This window comes from Natator depressus, chromosome 5, assembly GCF_965152275.1.
Source record: "Natator depressus isolate rNatDep1 chromosome 5, rNatDep2.hap1, whole genome shotgun sequence".
Taxonomy (NCBI): domain Eukaryota; kingdom Metazoa; phylum Chordata; order Testudines; family Cheloniidae; genus Natator; species Natator depressus.
The window spans coordinates 100280075-100300175 of record NC_134238.1 but is presented as its reverse complement, the minus strand read 5'-3'; the positions used below and the strand labels follow the sequence as shown (position 1 = coordinate 100300175).

Genomic DNA, 20101 nt, shown 5'->3' with positions numbered 1-20101 from the left:
TCATGGTCAGAGCTCCCCCTGCAGTGCCTTCCCTCAGCTTTCTCACTCCTGGGCCCTTTATGAGCTTTACACAGCCCCTTTTGTGCATAGAACTATTCTCCACTTGTGGCTGGTTTAATGACCACAAACAGTTCCACATAGTACTTAATGTCTCAAAAATAAAGTTCAGCAATGCAACCCAAGAGTTCACAGTTATTTCTGTCTCTTCTGCCACCCACACAGAGCTCTTCTCCTTCCAGTATCTGTTCTTCACAGGGTTACCACTGCAAGCTATTTCTTTCTGGAGCTCAGCCTTCAGGCTCTAGCTTCCTTCTACTATCTTCTCCCTTCTTCTGGTGAGAAGGCTATCTATATGCTTCCCTCTTCTCGAGAGCTTTTCTAAATTGGCTGGAAGAGAAGAGAGCCTTTCCCCACCCTACAGTACAGTGCTCCTGGTCCTAGTCTCCTGAAGGTATGGTGTCCTGTCCTCTGCCACCCAATGAATCTACTAATTCCCCAGGACTGCTTCTTCTCTTCAAGGCTATTTCCTGGGTCTTTCTTTCAGCTTCCTGGAAATGGGGTCTTCTGGCCCCATCTACTCTTAAAGGGCCAGTCTATCCCAGTACATGTACCAAGAGATATGTAATAATATAAAAATCCGGTGTTTTTAATATTTACAAGTGAAACAGTTTATTGTGAAATTTGGATACGAGTCGGCCCTATCTAGGTCTTTAACTGCATTTGAGGAGTTTACAACAATTTTTGACTGTGTCAAAAGCCTTTCTAACATACAGATATATCACAGCTATTGCTTCTCCCCTATTCACAAGACTTCTTACCCTGTCAAAGAAGGATATTAGGTTGGTTTGACATGATTTGTTCTTGACAAATCCATGTTGATTATTACTTATCACCTTATCTTTCTTACAAATCAATTTTTTTATTTGCTCCATTATCTTTCTGGGTATCAAAGTTCAGCTGACTGGTCTATAATTCCCTGGGTTGTTCTTATTCCCCTTTTTGTAGAGAGGTACTATATTTTCCCTTTTCCAGTCCTCTGCGGTCTCTCCCATCCTCCAGGTTTCTGAGATAATTGCTAATCACTCAGACCTCTTCTCAGCCAGTTCCTTAAGTATTCTAGGATGTATTTCATCAGGGCTTGCTGACTTGAAGACATTTAATTTGTCTAAGTAATTCTCAACTTGTTCTTTACCTATTTTAGCCTCAGAGCCTACCCCATTTATACTGATGTTCACTATGTTAGTCATCTAACGTTTTTGGTGAAAGCTGAAACAAAAAAAGCATTTAACACTTTGGCCATGGCTGCCTTTTCATAGAATCAAAGAGATGTAGGGATGGAAGGGACCTTGAGAAGTCATCAAGTCCAGCCCCCTGCTCTGTGGGAGGACCAAGTAAAGCTAGACCATCCCTGACTGGTGTTTGTCCAAATTGTTTCTAAAACATCCCATGATGGGGACTCCACAATCTCCCTTGGAAGCCTATTATAGAGTTTAACTACCTTTATAGTTAGATTTTCCTAATATCTAACCTAAATCTCCCTTGCTGCAGATTAAGCCCATTACTTCTTGTCCTACCTTCAGTGGACATGGAGAACAACTGATCACTGTCCTCTTTATAACAACACTTAACATAGTTGAAGGTTGTTATCAGGTCCCACATCAATCTTCTTTTCTCAAGATTAAACATGCCCTTAAAGTTTTTTTTAACCTTTCCACATAGGTCAGGCTTTCTAAACCTTTTATCATTTTTGTTGCTCTCCTCTGGACTCTTTCCAATTTGTCCACATCTTTCCTAAATTGTGGTGCCCAGAATTAGACATAGCACTCTAGCAGGGGCCTCACCGATGCTGAGTAAAGTGGGACAATTACTTCCTGTGTCTTACATACAATACTGTTAATACACCTCAGAATCTTATTACCCTTTTTTGCAATTGCATCACATTTACGATGCATATTCCATTTGTCATCCACTTCAAGAGCCAGATCCTTTTCAGCAGTACTACCACCTAGACAGTTCTTTTCCCATTTTGTAGTTGTGCATTTGATTTTTCCTTCCTAAGCGAAGTACTTTTCATTTTTCTTTATTGAATTCCATCTTGTTCAATTCAGACCAATTCTCTAATTTGTCAAGCTCATTTTGAATTTTAAACCTATCCTCCAAAGTGCGTGCAGCCCTCCCAGTTTGGTGTCATCAGCAGATTTTTTAGCATACTCTCTACTCCATTATTTCAGTTATTAATGAAAATATTGAATAGTACTGGACCCAGGACTGATCCCTTTGTGGTCCCACTAGATATGCCCTCCCAATTTGACAACAAACCATTGATAACTACTCTTTGAGTACGGTCTTTTAACCAATTGTGCACCCATCTTATAGTAATTTCATCTAGACCACATGACCCTAGTTTGCTTATGGCAATGTCATGAGGAACTGTTTCTGTTTTCTGCTATTTTCTTTCCCTCCTCATTGAGTAGTGGTCCTACTCTGTCTTTGGACTTCCTTTTGCTTCTAAAGTATTTTTAAAATGTTTTCTTATTACCCTTCATGTCCCTAGCTAGCTTAATGACATGTGCCTTGGCCTTTCTAATTTTGCCCCTACATGCTTGTGTTGTTCCTTTATATTCATCCTTCTTAATTTGACCTAGTTTCCTCTTTTTGTATGACTCTATTTTGAGTTTCAGGTCATTGAAGATCACCTGGGCAAGCCAGGGTGGTCTCTTACCATTCTTCCTATCTTTTCTCTGCATTGATATACTTTGCTCTTGTGCCCCTAATAATGTCTCTCTAAAAAGTTGCCAACTCTCCTGAACTTTTTTCCCTTAAATGTGCTTCCCAGGGGATCTTATCTACCAGTTCTCTGAGTTTGGTAGTTTCTCTGAATATAGGACAGCCTTAACTTATACACAACTTAGTGTTTTTGTTTATTAACATACCTGTAAATGTTGAGTTTTCTTAGTAATTTATGGGGTTTTTTTTTCAAGTCTGGATTCTGTCTTCTTTTTCTATTTTTCTCCTGTTTGTATATAACCCTTTCCTAGTGTTAAGACTCCAATAAATTTTAACTGTTAGTTTCTGTTTTCCAATATGTAATGGAGACTTTTTATTTGAACAACAGTAGTACTATAGAGAAGGATAAAATAAAGTATAAGGTGGTCTTTGAAGGACACCTCTCAATAGTAATGAGGGATCCAGAGAGATGCCTTTAGAACTAGTAAACATAAACACTACAAATGAAGGTTAATAATAATTTAAATAAATTAAAAAAAATTTTTTTTAAATAATTTATTTGGTTCTCCTTTGAAAAGATTCACAAAATTGAATTATGCAGTTGATGACACATGGAATAAAAGTCATTAAATGTCTATTTAGAGAGAGAGAAGGAGCTTGTTCCTGCACAGTAGAGATGTGAAGTTTTGTGTATATATAAGTGCAAGATAAAAATGATGAATAGAACAGGGAGCACATTGGACTCAATCCGGCAACAATGTGTGCTGCAGTGGGCTGCCAAATTATTCTTGCCTAATAGCAGAAATAAGGCTAAAAAGGAGAGGATGTAGCTAAGTGCTACAGAAGTATGTTAAGGAATTTGCTTAAGTCCACGTTTCCTCAAACATGTCCATTTTCCACTCATATCCCTCCCTTATTTTATTTTGCACTGTTAAGCATAAGGGAGCAAATATAGAAGGGATTGGCACTAGCCCCCACTTAATTTACGCTTAATGCCTCATACTGCACAAGCAATTAGAGGAGCTGAGTTAAAATAGATCATGTAATCTGTCCAGAGAGAAACATCCATCCACCAAAATTTGAACAAATCTTCATATTCATCTCAGAGCACAGCCATAGCATGCAAAAAGGATTGTGAGGATGTATCATTGAGACAGAGATGCACACTTCTATTAATCAAAATTGGAACCTAGCTTAAAACCATGTTTAGCATGTGCAAAATGTAATCATGAACTGATATGGACAAAGAATATTGATTGCAGTGTGTGCTGTTTCTGTGATGCCTACCAAAAGCAATCCAGACTAATGAAGATACTAAGAATGAATCTGAAATCTGAGAAGGGGAAAAAATATATATCCAGCATTATTTATAGGCATGGCAGTTGATATTTTTTAAACTGTTTATAAATAAGAACATAAAAGCAGCCATACCGAGTCAGACCAAAGATCCACATAGCCCGGTATCTTGTCTTCCGATAGTGCCAATGCCAGGTGCCCCAGAGGGAATGAACAGAACAGGTAATCATCAAGTGATCCATCCCCTGTCGCCCATTCCCAGCTTCTGGCAAACAGAGGCTAGGGGCACTGTCCCTGCCCTTCCTGGCTAATAGCCACTGATGAATCTATCCTCCATGAACTTATCTAGTTCTTTTTTGAAACCTGTTATAGCCTTGGTCTTCACAACTTCCTCTGTCAAAGAGTTCCACGTTGTGTGAAAAAATACTTCCTTTTGTTTGTTTTAAACCTGCTGCCTGTTAATTTCATTAGGTGACCCCTAGTTCTTGAGTTAGGAAAAGGAGTAAATAACACTTCCTTATTTACTTTCTCCACACCAGTCATGATTTTATGGATCCCAATCATATCCCCCCTTAGTCGTCTCTTTTCCAAGCTGAAAAGTCCCAGTTTTATTAATTTCTCCTCAGCCGGCAGCCGTTCCATACCCCTAATAATTTTGTTGCCCTTTTCTCAACCTTTCCCAATTCCAATATATCTTTTCTGAGATGGGACGACCACATCTGCATGCAGAATTCAAGATGTGGGCGTACCATGGATTTCTATAGAGGCAATATATTTTCTGTCTTATTATCTATCCCTTTCTTAATGATTCCCAACATTGTTAGTTTTTTTGACTGCCACTGCACATTGAGTGGATGTTTTCAGACTCAGTGGCTGCAAGATCTCTTTCTTGAGTGGTAACAGCTAATTTAGACCCCATCATTTCATATGGATTGTGTTTCCCAATGTGCATTATTTTGCATTTATCAGCCTGGAATTTCATCTGCCATTTTGTTGCCCAGTCACCCAGTTTATTTTACCCTATTTATTTTTCTAATGTTTCCTTCTTAGTGGTTTTAATACAAATACATTTAATTTGAAATTTAAAGTTCCCTGTTGTGCAACATTTCACTTTTGTGGTTCAAGATAGTTTCTGTTTTTGAATTGAATATTTTTATTTGCTTTATTTTTGTTGACAAATATTTGCATCCACATTCTGTATAAATTAGTGCTCCATTTGTTCCTCTCGGGCAGCATATTTTACTCAAGCATGTAATTTGTTTTGGTATTGTTTTCTTCTACAAATAATAATAAAAATAATCACTAAAAAGCTACATCAAAATAAGCATTCATTCTGCCTCTCATTCTATTGGGGACACGCTGATTGCTTACTCCTTCTCCTCTTCCAGTTACTCCAGGTTGGAAACAACCAAACAAGAAGAGTCAAAGAAATCTACTAGTAGGTCCTTGTTAACCCCATTTGCTTCCTGTGCCAGTCAGTTTATTTCCTGTCTTCTGGCAAGACAGTTCCAACAGTTCCCCTGACTATGCTTCCCCCATCCCTAATAATACCAGTTTTAGAGCTTGAACACCATCAGAATGTCATAAATGTTTCAGTATCTTGTGTAACTTACGCCTTAATAGCTGGTTGCTCTTACGCTGTCACACAGGCAGGGAGACCAATCAGACAGTTTGAGATTTAAAGGGCCTCTGGTGGACACTCTCTCTGAGCCTCCCAATCACTGTTCTACTTCACAAGCAAACAGACCACACTGTAAATTTTTTGTTAAACATTTAAATAAAAGTTGTCAGGCAAAAATGACATATAAAACAGAAGAAGGGACAGAAAAAAAAATTTCTATAGTGCTACAGTCTTACACTGAAAATGGTGATGAGTTTTTCCTCAGGCCAAATTCTCCTAAATGTATTGGGCCCCTATATCTTTAAGGAGATATCTGTTCTCCTTCACCTCCCATCCCTAAATAGAGAGATATGCCCTACTCAGTCTAAGGCTATGTCTGCACTACACCTCACTGGTGGCGGTGTGTAGGATATATGTAGCTACAGGCCACAATGAAAATCCTACTGTGCCCACACTGTAACTACATCATGTGTTGGTGAAAGGCTCTGGCAGAGGGGAAAAGCTTCAGTAGCTCCCTACTGCTGGAGCCTTTCACTATGGTGAGGAAAGCCTCTGACTGCGGGGAGGAGGGGAGGTTCCTTAGAGGGGGAAGGTTCCAACAGTAGGGAGCTGCCAGAGCTTTTCCTTGTTGGGAAAGTCTTTTCCTGTAGAGGGGCAAGGTTCCAGCAGCAGGGAGGCAGCAGCACACTACACTACAAAATATAGCTGTGTAGACAGGCTTGGGCAAGTAGTGAGTATATAGGATATGTACTTGCATATATACTCGCACCCTTCAGGAGTGTCTTTACTCCACCCATCTAATAGGTGTCTCACTGGCTACACTGCTGTTTATACCCACACAAGGGGGCTAGATAGGTATGCATTCTACACACAGCTGAAAGAAGCGTGCAGTGAAAATGAACCTTAAGAAGATGTGCCCTTTCTCAAGAGGTTTAACACAGATTTGGCTTTGGTAGTGAATGAACTTTTTCTAACTTAAAAAGTCAGATACTTCCTTATAAATATAATTTAAAATAGGATCTAGCTTAGTTATTTAACAAGTTTTAACACTTCTTTAAAGTGGTTTTCTTCAAGACAAAATTTTCCTAAACATAGGCCATCACAAGGGCTTTTTAGCTATATTATTTCTCACTCGTCACCATAAAGAGACCATTTTAGTATCTGGGTTATAGGGAGTCGTGGTTTTTCCCTAAAAATATATTGGACCCAGCTCTAAATTCAGTTTTGAAGGAAGTTTTTCTTAAACTTCATAACCAAAAGCTGTTTGTGAGTTACCTGATCTTTTAAATTTTCTTCTCAAAGAATTATACAGAATATATGCAGTTCTACCAGGGGGTGTGTGTATGTGTTTCTATAGTAGCATCAAGTCTCTAATGTTGACCGTGTGTGTTTGTTTTTCTACAGTAGCATCAAGTCTCTAATATTGACCTAGCAAGTAACCTTTTATTTTCTGAAGGCTTCATTGTGAGCTTATAACTCTGAAAAACTGATTTTCAGACTCAGGATGTCACTCAACTGTCATTTCCAACTGCCATGGAACCTTCTAGTTACAACATTTTTAACTCCTAACAGGGTTTCATTGTGTTTTTTTTTAAATAAGTCAACATACATCCTCCCACCTTTACTCTGAAGCATGGTCTCTGGCAAGGTGGCAGAGTGGATGGAGCATTATCAGTTGCTTTTTATTTGTACTGCTGCAAGGATTTTTATGCATCAGCATATTGAATTAATAAAGACGCTGTAGGAGTTCAAGAATGTATAATTTTTTTTAAAAAGTCCTGACTATTTATCCTGCTATCATTTTTTTAATTTAAAATATGGATGAAACTATGGAACTTGTGTTTCTCTTCTTAAATCTCAGATTGCAGAACTTGTTTATATGATACAGGAGAAAAAAATCCTTAAAAACAGACTTTATTCTTGAAAACTATTATAATCTTCTGTCACTTATCATGTGAAACACAACAAAACACACATTTGAAGGTGGAAAAGTGTGCTTTCAGGACTGACCCAAAGCTTGTTGAAATTACTCTCATAGACTTCAGTGGGCTTTGGATCAGATTCCACCAGTGCTTGTAGAGCAATTATGATTTGGGCTTACAATTTAGGATAAGATAGAGGGCACAGGAATTCAAGGAGGATGAAAACATCACTAGGTTTGATTACTCTTGAACAAAGATTTTTGTGTGATGCAATAATTTATATGACCTCTTTTCATGCACAAAATCTGCTTTGAAGTCAAGTAATAAGAAGAGCTTCTGGATTAAATAGTGGTCTCATGATTTCACTTCTTTACTGAGTCTCCCTTTTATAAGGCCAAAGATTAGTTGGAGAGGAAACGTATGCAGCCGTTTCCTGTCGTACTGTTAAGAAATCATCTTTACCACTTGATTAAGATTTTTTGAAAAATAACAGGTCAGGTACACTTTCCAAAAGAACAGGCTGTGCAAGAGCAGTATTGTCTTTGTATAAATAGTTCACAATGGAAATATTTCACAAAACTTCTGGTGGTAAACACTAATTAATCTAACCTTCAAAAAGGATCATTTCAAAAACCTCCATTTTTCTATCGAACTTTAGCAGCAGTATTAAAGTGTGGGATTGTTCTCAGAATCTAAGCTTTATAGTCAATATAGGAAAGAGTTTCTATAAGTCTGTCACAAAATCTCTTTTCTAAATGAATGAGTCAGTACCAGAAAAGAGAGAGTAGAAAAAAAATCTGTTATAGTCAGAATTTTGCAGAGGTAGTCAGGATGATAGAGATGTTCTAATTGAGAAGTTCTCAAAGAGTCATTCCTGATGAGCCACAGAATGAAATGAGAACCATGCTAGAGGGGTATTGGAGTGCTGGGAGGCCTTAAGGCATATTCTACCAGGTCCAAGGCTGCCTGACAACAGCATGTCTAAGAAATATTTCTGTCACTGAGATAGGGAAGGTTGCTATCTGAAGTTCAATTCATAAATTTATGCAACATTACTTTTTTGACTTGGCTTCCAGAAATAGGGTGGAATTGTGTTCTGTGCCTACTGAAGTAGGTGATACCTGGGGCAGCAGAGTGCAAAGGTGGGTTTAAGTGGGGAAACTCTGCTTTCAATACTCAGAGAAAGGCTTTATCTATACTGAGGGTTTTGATATAGTTACACCAGTTTCACAGCACTCACTTAAAAAGTGATGCAGCTTACCCCAATTAGAAACTCCGGTATATCACACTAATGCAAGCCCAGTTTTTACACCAGTGCATCACATCTATACTAGGGATTTATACCAGCTCAGCTACATCAGTATAGCTGCACTGGAGCAAAAATCCAGGGTAGACAAGGCTAAAGGAAACTTACTTACCTAGAAAATGTAATTCTTAGAATAGATGAACAGCATCGATCCACACTTCTCATCCACCTTCCCCAGTTCTTTTTAGGGTAGATTATGATTTAAATAGAAAGGAACTGGAGTGAGTTCCAGGAGGCTTCTGTTGTGAAGGAGTAAATATGTAGTCGAGTGTTTTCCAGGTGGTTCTGACTTTGTCACTGAGAGTACATGCACTCCCAAGAGTATGGCTCTGAGATGTCAGTACTGTAATGTGGTAATTGCAGTCTTATCCCACAGCTGTCGCATTCTCTATTGTTTAATAACTGTTAGAACATTCATGTGCCCCAACTATTTCATATTGCTTAGTAACCATTAGAACCACTTTAGCACTGGACATTCTTTTTGCAAAATACCATGTCCCATAAAGTGCCTGGTGGTTTTTTGTTTTTGTTTGTTTTTACAGGTACAGCAGGTGCAGACCGTGCAGCAGGTACAGCATGTCTACCCAGCACAGGTGCAGTATGTGGAGGGAAGTGACACGGTCTACACAAATGGAGCTATGTAAGTTTTATTAATTGGAATTTCCATACCTGGCAGGATGTGTGGTTAAATACACATCTCTAATGACACCTTACTGGCTTCAGTTTTGTAAGTGGATGAAAGAAATTGTCAGTGGTTAAAAGCTTGTTCCTTGTAGTGTCATTTGAAATAATTCTTGGGAGAAAATAGGAGATGAATTCACATAGTTTAAATATTTTCAGATAGAACTTTTGCCTTGAAATTAATACAGGTGTATTTCTGTAACTGTTTTAATTGGACCTACATAACAATTACATCTACAGTATTCTGTCATATTTTTTAACCTGTAGTTTTATGGGTAAGTTTAAATCCTAGCCATAGAAAGAGTTATCTAACTTTCCAATAAAGTTTTTTCATAAAAAAAGACTCATGTTATTGGCCACGTCCCCTTCCAATTATAATCCTACTTGCAATAGCACTACCTGTGGCAACTACAACAATTACTTGTGGAAAAGAAGTGATGTGTTTTTACTGTGTTTAATGAGATGTGTTCTTTCCCTTTCAGGAGGGAAATAAGAGTAACCTTGTCTCAGTTAGTGCTACATGGTCCCCTTCTCCAGATATCTTCCTCTTCCATCTGTGTTGTGTTGTGTTGTGTTGTGAGTGCATTTAGGAGCAAGGAGCACACAGAAGCATGTGTGGTATCAGCAAAGATTTATTTATTGATAATTCAAAAGCGGCACAGCAGAATCAACTTTATTTCCAGGTGTAGCAACTCTTCAAAGTTAACTCTTTCAGTGCCTTCCAGCACAACATGGTTTTCCTCTCTTCCTACGCCTTCTCCCAGTGACCCACTGCACATACTGCCTTGCTGCTTGTTTTCCTTCTCTCTTGCACATACTACTCAACTATCCTATTCTAGGCAGGGCTGGTAGCACTGTCTCTTATTAAGATTGCCCAACTCTTCCAATTATAAGACCCTGTTTTCAGTTTCTTATCACTTTGCCAAACTTTAACCATTTGGGCTGAAATTTTGTGTGTTGGGTGTCTGCCTTGGGCTAAATTAGTCTGAAAAGTTTCAAGTAGAACAGTTCAGTTATTATACACTGTTTTGTCCATCTGAAAAAATTCTGGCTATCTTTCTGGCGAAATGCCCTAGTGCCCCCATTCTTTGGAGCACAGACTTGAAATTTCGCAGAGGTAGCCTTTGTCTCAGGGATATGCCTTTTGCCATTCCAGTGAACATCTGCCAAAATTTGGCCAAGTTATACTCCTTTGAAAAATTGCATTTCACACATGCTCAGTAGAGACATCTTAGATTTTAGTAGCTACATTTTCCAAAGATTCTGTCTGCAGTGGGCATGCTGCAACCCAGGGCTGAACAGAACTCCCCCTGCAATTGCTGTTCTGGCCTACTACAGGGTATGCTGTGTGTGGGACCAGAACTGAGAGCAAGGAGTCTCTTTCTCCTCCGCTCTCAGTGACTGTCTTGCTGGGCTCAAGCAGCATGGATGAAGAAGCTGCCTGATTTGAATGCAGAGGGAAGAAAAGCCAGCCCTGAGAAGGGGTGGCAGTGAGAGTAGATTGGGAAAAGGAGCATGTGGGGTGGAAACTGGGACCGCAAGCTGGTTGTGGGAGAGAGCGAAACTGGGACTGGCTGAGCAAGGAGGCTGGGACTGGGGTCCAGGGGAGACTGGGACAGAATGAGCCAGAGACTGGGACTAGCTGGGCAAGACTACTGGAGCTGGAGGAGCGAGTGTCTGGGAGCCAGTAGACAGCCAGGAGAAAGAGATTGGATGAAGAGCCAGGGAACCTGACTGGGATTGACTGGGCAGTAAGACTGAGACAAGAGACTTGGGGGGGAGGCACCAAAGTTAGATGAGCAGCCTGGGGAGAGAGAGTGCCGTTTGGAGCCAGTGGGCACAGGGAGCATGGATGGACCACTAGAGACCAGGATGGAGGCAGTTCAGATGAGGAGCCATGGGGGACAGGCGGGTCTGGGCCTGGATGGACAAAGAGACTGGGGACAAGGAGTTGGGGGTAGGGAGGAACTGGAAATGGATGGGCAAGGAGACTGGGACTGGAATGAGAAGCCTGAGCAGTGGAGACTGGGACTGGCTAAGTAAGGATAGTGGGACTGGATAAGGAGCCAGAGGTTGGGAAGAGACAGGACTGGGACAGGGACAGATTGCAGGGGATGGGTCAGAAGGGATCGTGCTTGGGGAAATGGGCAGAAGAGTCTGCCTGTTACAGCACATTCTCCTCTGGAGCTTGGAATGGAACCCAAGATTCTACTTTATGTCAGTGTAAATCCCAGTGTAGTTGTGCATGCATCCCATGCTCATGAGATTGTCGTCTTTTGAATAGCAGCGTCTCTTGGGACCGTTCATGCAGCCTGTGCCTCCTTGTGCTCCCATGTGAGGGCATAAAAGCTGGACCAGCCGCGTCCTTTCCATAGTTCCCTCTTACCATCTGTGGCAGCGAAATGGAATCCAGCTATGTCCAACCTGCTATTCCCTTTTCGCAGATATAGTGCCAATTAAATCTTCTCCCGTTGTCTTCCACATTTCCAGAGAACTTCAAATCTGGTGGGGCTTTTGTGTAAGGGGCTAGCCAAGACAGCAAATTCTGCTACGGATCTTTTGTAGTAGGAGGCCAGACGTAGGAAACTGTGCACCTTGGTTACATACCAAGGTACAGGCCATGCTCTGACATATCCACCTTCTCTGGATCTGGGCCTGCTCCCTCCATAGAGATCATGTGCCCCAGTATGTCACATCGCTAAAGAAAAAGCTGACACTTAGTGTCGTTAACTTTCAGATTGGCACCTTTCAACTTCTTGAGTACTGATTTCAGTTTCTGCAGATGTTCTTCCAAAATTCAGCCTATCACAATGATCTCATCCTGGTAGACTAGGTAGGATGTTTTCTGCAAGTCTGCTGACACAATATCCATGAGCCTCTGGAATGTACCTAGCACATTACACAGACCACATGGCAGCATGTTGAGCTCAAAAAGTCCCTGCTTGGTGCACAATGCTGTTTTAGCGTTATCTTCTGGATACACCTACATTGGCCAATCCCCACTTGCCAGGTCAAGGGTGGAGAACCATCAGTCTTTAACCAGGCCATCTAATGTGTTGTCAGTGTGGCGTGAGGGATAGTCATTATTAACAGTTGCATAATTCAGTCTATGATAATCCCTGCAGTCCCACACACGTCCATGTTTCTTCCACACCAAAATCACTGGAGCAGCCTACAAGCTCACAGAGGGCCTAATGAGCCCACTCTCCTCCATTTCTTGCGAGCCATTGCTTGAACTCCTGCTGAAAATGAATGGGGATCCTTCCAAGTCTTTGATTGATACGTCTGGCATTCTCAGAACTGATCCAATACTTTATTAACACAGTGCATCCCAGATGATGGATCACCATGACTAAATATATTTGCATATTCTAACAAAACTTCCTGTACTGTTCACATCTGTTCAAGCTTCAGACTGTATTGTTTAAACTTGAACTCAAGTCCTGCATCTCTCTGAGCCTTTCTTCCCAGCCCTTTGTTGCCTTGACCCTGGTCTGGTTTCAACTTCCTCACATCAACTGGGTTCTTGGTTTTGTGATCTTCCTGCAGGACCAGCACACCCCTTTCAAGTGTGCCAGTCACCATATGCTGATACACGACCAATGGCTTTGTTGACATGTTGGCTATCCATACCAGGATTTGCCACATCAGCTCCTACCAATCGAGTGTCCAGTGAGGAGCTCCAGCCTATTTGAAGGTTAGGGCTCAATCAGACCACCTTCATCATCTTGGCACCCACCTTTGATCTGCCTGGGATAATCATCTCAATTTTAGAGGCTCCATCAGATTTTTTTCTACCACCTGTCCATGCACTTCCACATGGCCGTCTGTAGTGAACAGGGGAAATCACCTTCCCAACAGAGAACAGGAACAGTTGGTGAAATTCACAGCAACATGGTATTTCTTCAGGAAGTCCGTCCCAATCAGGCATACTGAGAGCCATCTTTTACCAAGAGGAATTCACAGGTTAGTTGTAAAGCCTGGAGGTTGATGACTGTGTGCCACATTCCCAGAACTTGAAGCATCATTCTGTTATCCACCCTGACAGCTAATTTATAGGGTTGATGACTCCTCTCAGTCTCAGTGGTATGTATAATGGATACCTGGGCATTGGAGTCTGGAGAAATACAGTGCCAATCTCTCCTAATCTCCCCTTCCAGATAGTATCCAGCCCTTCTGCACCAGCAATCTCCACCTTCTTCTTTGGAATTTTTTTCAGTAGCAATGTCCATTGGGGCTGCACATGTGTCCTGTGCTTCCTTGTGCTCCTGTACAAGAACATAAAGGGCACAGCAGCCACAACCCTCCCATAATTCCCTCTTACCAAGTGTGGCAGCAAGATGGAACTTAGACTGAGTCTGATCTGTGCTGCCAGCTGTCAAATATACCTCCCCCACTATCAAGGCTTACTCTGTCAGAGGTCAAGCAACATCCTTGGCCTGTTTCAGAAATGTTCCAGTATCTGAACTCTGCTAGGTGGAGCAGTCTGCTCACATTTGTAGAGCGCTGTGCACTGCACTTGGCTAGTAGATCCAATACCAGGTTCAGAAGAGCAGTACTCCCATCATTGTTTGACTAATGTATCTGGTGCTCTTCATGCCTGCCATCCTGAAGACGATGCTCTGTGCCAGCCATCTACAGTGGAATCCACGATGACACATACACAAAGAAAGAATGGTTAGTTAATCTCTAGAAACTGTGTTTCTTTGAGATATTATAGTCAGTGTGGATCCCCCAACCCATCCTTCTTCCCTTCCTTAAGAGTCTTCAGAGAACATAGGCTTCAAAGTACAGGGGAACTTTTTTTTATTTCCTCAATTTTCATGAGTCCAAACTTTTCTTAAATGCTATGTGTCCAGTGGACTTTAAAACATTTTCTATTTCCATGAGCAAGAAATACTGGATTGAATACTGGATTCTGCAGTGTTTGTCTCCTTGTACAAAAACTGTCTTGCTGTTTATGCTTACATATTTATTTTCACTTCTTAACACATTTTGGAAGTGTCTGTATAATCAATAATATGTAGGCTGTATGGTTTGTCAACATTATTCATTTAATGTCACAATGGAATTTCTACATGTTGTATTATCATGCAACCCTGTTTTAGTGTAAGTTTTCTCCCATACAGTTATTCTTGTTGCAGATATATTTTATGTAATTATTCTATATATAGAATATACATAGAGTAGATTTACTATAATTAACTACTGGAGAAAAGCAAATTACTTACCTGTAATTTTTGTTCTCTGATAAACGTAGACCCACCCGTCCCGTCCTTCTACCTTTCTTTAGACTTTATGCGTTTTCTTTAGTTAAACAGAAATTTGATCGTTGGAAGCAATGACATTCTATTAGTCCATCCAGCCTCAAGCCATGTGATCTGTTTCTCTTCCAATGGTTTAGAGAGTCTGTGCTGGAGAAATCGCCACCCCTTGTGTGTTTGAGAATGTTGCTGTCTACCAGCAAGAATGGGGGACCTCTGACTGTATGGATCTGCTGGCTATACTTTCCTATGGTGGGGCTATGGAGGCTATTGCAGCCCACAAACTTCAATATTTCCTTTCCATATCTTGGGAATAAAGGATTCTGTTCAGTGTAGCTCCCAAGGAGCACCCTGCATAAAACCTGTTTATTCAGTCATTATGCTGGGACATGGGATTCAAGCCAAAATGTGAAAGAAAGTTATGATACAGTTGCTGTGGGAGCCATAACTTTGAATTTCTTGACTCTTTTGCAGGTGAATTACCATCTGTGCACATTAATATAACATTTATATTAGACACATTAGAGAGTGTCTATGGTAATTGTAGAAAATTAGCGTACCCCAATATACAGCTAGAACATCTTAAATGTAAATTTATATATGTCTTCTTTATCTCTATATACTCTCATACCCTCAGGAGCAAAGAGCACCCACTAGTTTCTGCCATTTATTTCGGTCTTGTGCTGGTCTATTCAGGCTTCTGGGGGCTTGTCTACACTACTCGCTGGATTGGGGGGTAGCAATCAATCCAGTGGGGGTTGATTTATTGTATCTAGTATAGATGCGATAAATCGACCTCTGAGCACTCTCTCATAGACTCCGGTACTCCACCAGAATGAGGAGCGCAAGCGGAGTCGATGGGAGAGCGTCAGCTGTCAACTTACTGCAGTGAAGACACCGCGGTAGATTTAAGTACACAGTAGTGTAGCCTTGGGTGTCATGTTAATAGATTTGGCTTCTTGCTCTGTTATTATGCATAATGTTTCTCTCGGCCACCCTCTTTTTCTCTATTCATGTTGTCTCCATATTATCATCTGATTGGAAATCGTGTTGGTGGCATCCTTAAAGTGTGTCCTGAAAATGTCCATCTTCCTCTTCATACCATGTTTAATGCTTCAGATTGGTCTGCTCTTCTTAGAATTTCTGATGTTGCAAGAAACTCTTTCCAGTGAATTCTGAAAATCTTTTGTAGTTGTTAACTTTGGAATGGGTTGATCTTCTTCTTATCAATTTCTGTTGTAGATTTCCGTGACTCTGGTTCAGGAAAGAGGACAGACATGATGCCAGTGTTAAAAATTCATAGTTTTGTGTTAGTGCCAATCATGCTACTTTTCCAAATCTTTTCAAATTTATGTAAGTCGTGCTGCTTTTGATATTTGTTGTTTGATATTAGCATAGTGTCACCATCATTTCACATCTCAACCCCCAGGTAAAATGACTTACTTCTTCTGGTGTTTCTTCGTTGTTTTCTCCATCTACTTTGATGGTTGCTTTTGGGGTGTTGGATGGCCATATATTTTTGTCGTTCTCTTGCTGATGAACAAGCTAACTTGTTTTGCTGTGTCTGCCAAAAGCTGGGTCTTTTCTTCCATTAAATTATATGTTGATTAATCAGGACAATGTCATTGACAAAAACAAAGTCATCAAATTGTGCTTTATAATTTATCCATAAAATTCACTACTTATCTTTTGTGGTTACTTTCCTCATGACATAGTCAGTGATGAATGCAAACAATAGTGGGGACATAATACAGCTTTGCCTTACTCCAGTTGTTGTCACTGCAGAGCATTGATTGATTTTGTCACCATCTTTGACTGCACATTCAACATTATGATATAGATCTGCTATTTAATCATTTTTGCTTGTATTCCCTAGTATGCCATAATTTTCCAAGGACTGTTTCTGTGTATACTGTCAGAAGCCTTCTGGAAATTTATAAAATTTATCACAAGAGGGGCTTTCCATTCTACACTTCGTTCTGTAATATGTCTGAGAACAACAATATGGTCTGCACATTATCTCAGTGGTCTAAAACCAGCTTGTTCTTCTCCAAGTTGGAGATCTATACGTTTCTTAAAATGTTCCAGGATGATGTTGCACGTGATTTTCCCAGCCACTGAGAGTAATATAATTTCTCTCCAGTTATTGTAGTTGGTAAAGTCGTATTTCTTTGGCAATTTTACAATAAGGCCCCTCTTCCATTGGGATGAGTTCTTTTCTTCATTCCATATTCTATCCAAAAACCCAAGGAAAGTCATAGAGGGCTCTTTCATAACTTTCTTTAAGCATCTCGTTGGTAATGTTATTTTCTCCAGCTACTTTCCCATTTTTAAGTTTACTGATGGCTTTTCTAACTTATTCCATTGTAATGTCTTCTAAATCAATATCAAGCTCTGGTGGTAGGTCTTCATCATGTATTTCTAATAGTTCACTTGGACTTGGTCTATTTAAAACAGCCTGAAAATGTTCTGCTCATCTTTTCCTTTGTTCTTGTTCTGTACTTAGTCTCTTTCCATTTGCATCTTTAATAGGGCCTCCAATACTGCTAGAGTTTCCTATTAGCTGTTTGGTTGTCTTACAAAGTAGTAAATTCACCTCTTTGGCTGGCATCTTCAGCCTCTTCATAGATTCTATCAATAAATGCCTTTTTATCTTTTCTAGCACTCCTTTTTATCTTTCTGTCTAGAGCTCTGTATTCTTCTTGCTACTTGCTTGTCTCTTCTTGTCTTAGCATTCGTAAGTTTTTGCTTTACACTTTTTTTCCACTGCTTCCCAAGTGCATCACTAGACCATCCATACCTTTTAAATTTCATTGCTGTTAAGACTGTCTTTGCACTTTCTAGATAGCACTCTCTGATATCTTCCCACATAGTATCAGTGTCTTTGTTTCCTTCAGTTTGACTCCATGAGAACACTGAACTTGTTCTTCAGTTCAAACTGAAAAGCACATTTTGTGTCTGGGTCTTCTAATTTTGCACACTTGCTTCATGGCCTTTTTTTAACCACATTCTTCTTCTTTAACTTGATCTTCAATTTAGTGATACAAAGATTATGGTCACTTCCCATATCTGTTCCCCTGTATGCACATACATCTGCCAGCAAGCTGCAAAACTTCCTTGAAATGCAGAAGCAATGTATCTGGTTCTTTGCAGTACCATCTGGGGAGTTCAGTGTCACTTTATGGATTTCATTATGCGGGAAGGGAGTGTTGCTCCACTTATCACTAGGTCATTCACACTGCAACTTTCTGTTTGTTGTTCACCATTTTGATTCATGTCCAAATCCTTGCCGCATTTGCCCATAATATATCCAACCAATCATTATTACTTTATTACATTATTATTATTACTTCCAACCTTTACATTAAAATCATGCATAGTCATTGTGATATCATATTTGAGAACTTTGGTTAACACATCCTATAACAAATCATAAAAAGCAATTTTTTTCTTTTCCAGGCTTTTCCTGGTTTGGTGCATAGCATTGTATGACTGTTAGTTTGAAGAATCTAGTCTGAAAACAAGTTCCAATAATTCCTTAATTTAACTATTCCCACTTGCTTAGTGCCTGCTCAGCTTCTTTCAACTTTAGAATTTCTGTGCCAGCTTCATGGCTATCATCTACTTTCCTACAGTAGATTATGATCTTATTTGTTTCTCTGAAATGTAGTTTATTTGAACCTGTCCACCTACACTCACTGATAACAAGGACATCAAGATGATAGCTGTCCTTTTTCTCTCTTTCTTTTTTTAGCAGTTTTAGTAGTTTCATATATTATTCTCACATTCCAAAATCTGATTTTCATCACTGATCTGATCTTGACCAACGTACTTTTCAGGACATAGGCTTCCTTCTGGGTTTGGCTAATGCCTATCATATTCTTCCCATGAAGCTGATGTCTTTTTGGAGCCTGTGGCACACCAATATGGCTGCCGGCATTCATTCCTGTACTATATTTGTTTTATGTGATGGGGTTACCAGCTCCATGCACAATCCTAGGTCCACAGCTCCTTATTCATTATATGGAACTATCCATATTTTTATTTACATCCACCATACTCTATAGCTCAATGAATAGTCCCTTCAGAAATGGTTATATCCTGTGTAAGGCTAATCTACATTTCAAAACTATAAGTATAACTTCTGACAAACATTTCTACCAGCTCAGACTGGCTAGTCCACAAAAAAGTCTGATGAGTAATTCTGAGTTTTATAATTATGCCCCTTTATTTCTTATGTGGACCAGAACTACAGAAAAATTAATAGGATTGCAAAGAAAGTCATTTCCCTCATTTTAAACACAGAAGTGTTGTGTACTACCCCTTTACAGTCACTGTAATATGTGCCAATACTTCTAACATTAGATATCTGTGTGTGTGTGTTTTTTATATATATATAAATTTATAATATTATATATAATTATAATATTGTATCTATAATTTTGATTATTTCATGTATTTTCCAAGAACTGTATTTGGAAGAGAGTGCTTATAATTAGCAATGTGAATTAATAATTCAATCTTTACAGTTTACAATTGGGGAATAATGATTCTGAAAATAAAGTAAAAGATGATTAACACTCAAAAATTATAGGCTCAACTTGAGTGCACATTCCTGAGTTCAGCTTCTTAACCAGCTTCAAAATTGTATAATTAGATGGCTGCTTTTTTTTTTTAAAGTAAAACATGACACTACAGGAAGAAAATTAATTGCGAGGAAAAAATATTTTTGAAGAAAACAATATAAGTAAAAGTGGTTCTAAAACTAAAAACAACCCCTACATACAAACATAAATACAGAGATGGTGATCACCTAGTGAATTAATAGTTCAAAGAAAATTCAGGGTCATGGAGAGTTAAGGTACTGGCTAAGGCATGATGGGATGGCTGGAAGGAGCACTAATTTATAGAAGTGAACAGATCAGAGTCTTGACGTTTAGATAAAACCTAATAATAGAGTCAGCTGGGAATACATCACTCTCTGTGTGTGTGCATACACACAGTCTAAACTTAAGGGAGAACAATAACAAGATTTATCCTTTCTGTATCAGTGCATTTATTCATGATTATTATATACGTTTTCCCCAAAAAGTATGACAGTAGAAACTGAAGAATTTAAAAAACAAACATACATAGTAACAGTATTTAGGTGCCCATAGTCAGTTGTTAAAAATTCAGCTGTGCAACTTCAAATTTATTTTAGTAGTAGCATTACAGTAATGCCTAGATTTACTGAATTCACAATTGGATAGCTGGTTTCTGTTCTGATGTGCTACAAACTACT

General features: G+C 39.5%; 1 protein-coding gene across 3 annotated transcripts in view; it reads left to right on the top strand.

The window, feature by feature from the left end:
* RFX3 (regulatory factor X3) overlaps positions 1-20101 on the top strand; it is a 228589-nt gene that overhangs the window by 139942 nt on the left and 68546 nt on the right. For all 3 annotated transcript variants that reach the window (XM_074953307.1, XM_074953305.1, XM_074953306.1), the window contains exon 3: positions 9415-9512. In XM_074953307.1, the coding sequence (XP_074809408.1) occupies positions 9415-9512 (98 nt within the window). The remainder of the gene's footprint in view (positions 1-9414; positions 9513-20101) is intronic.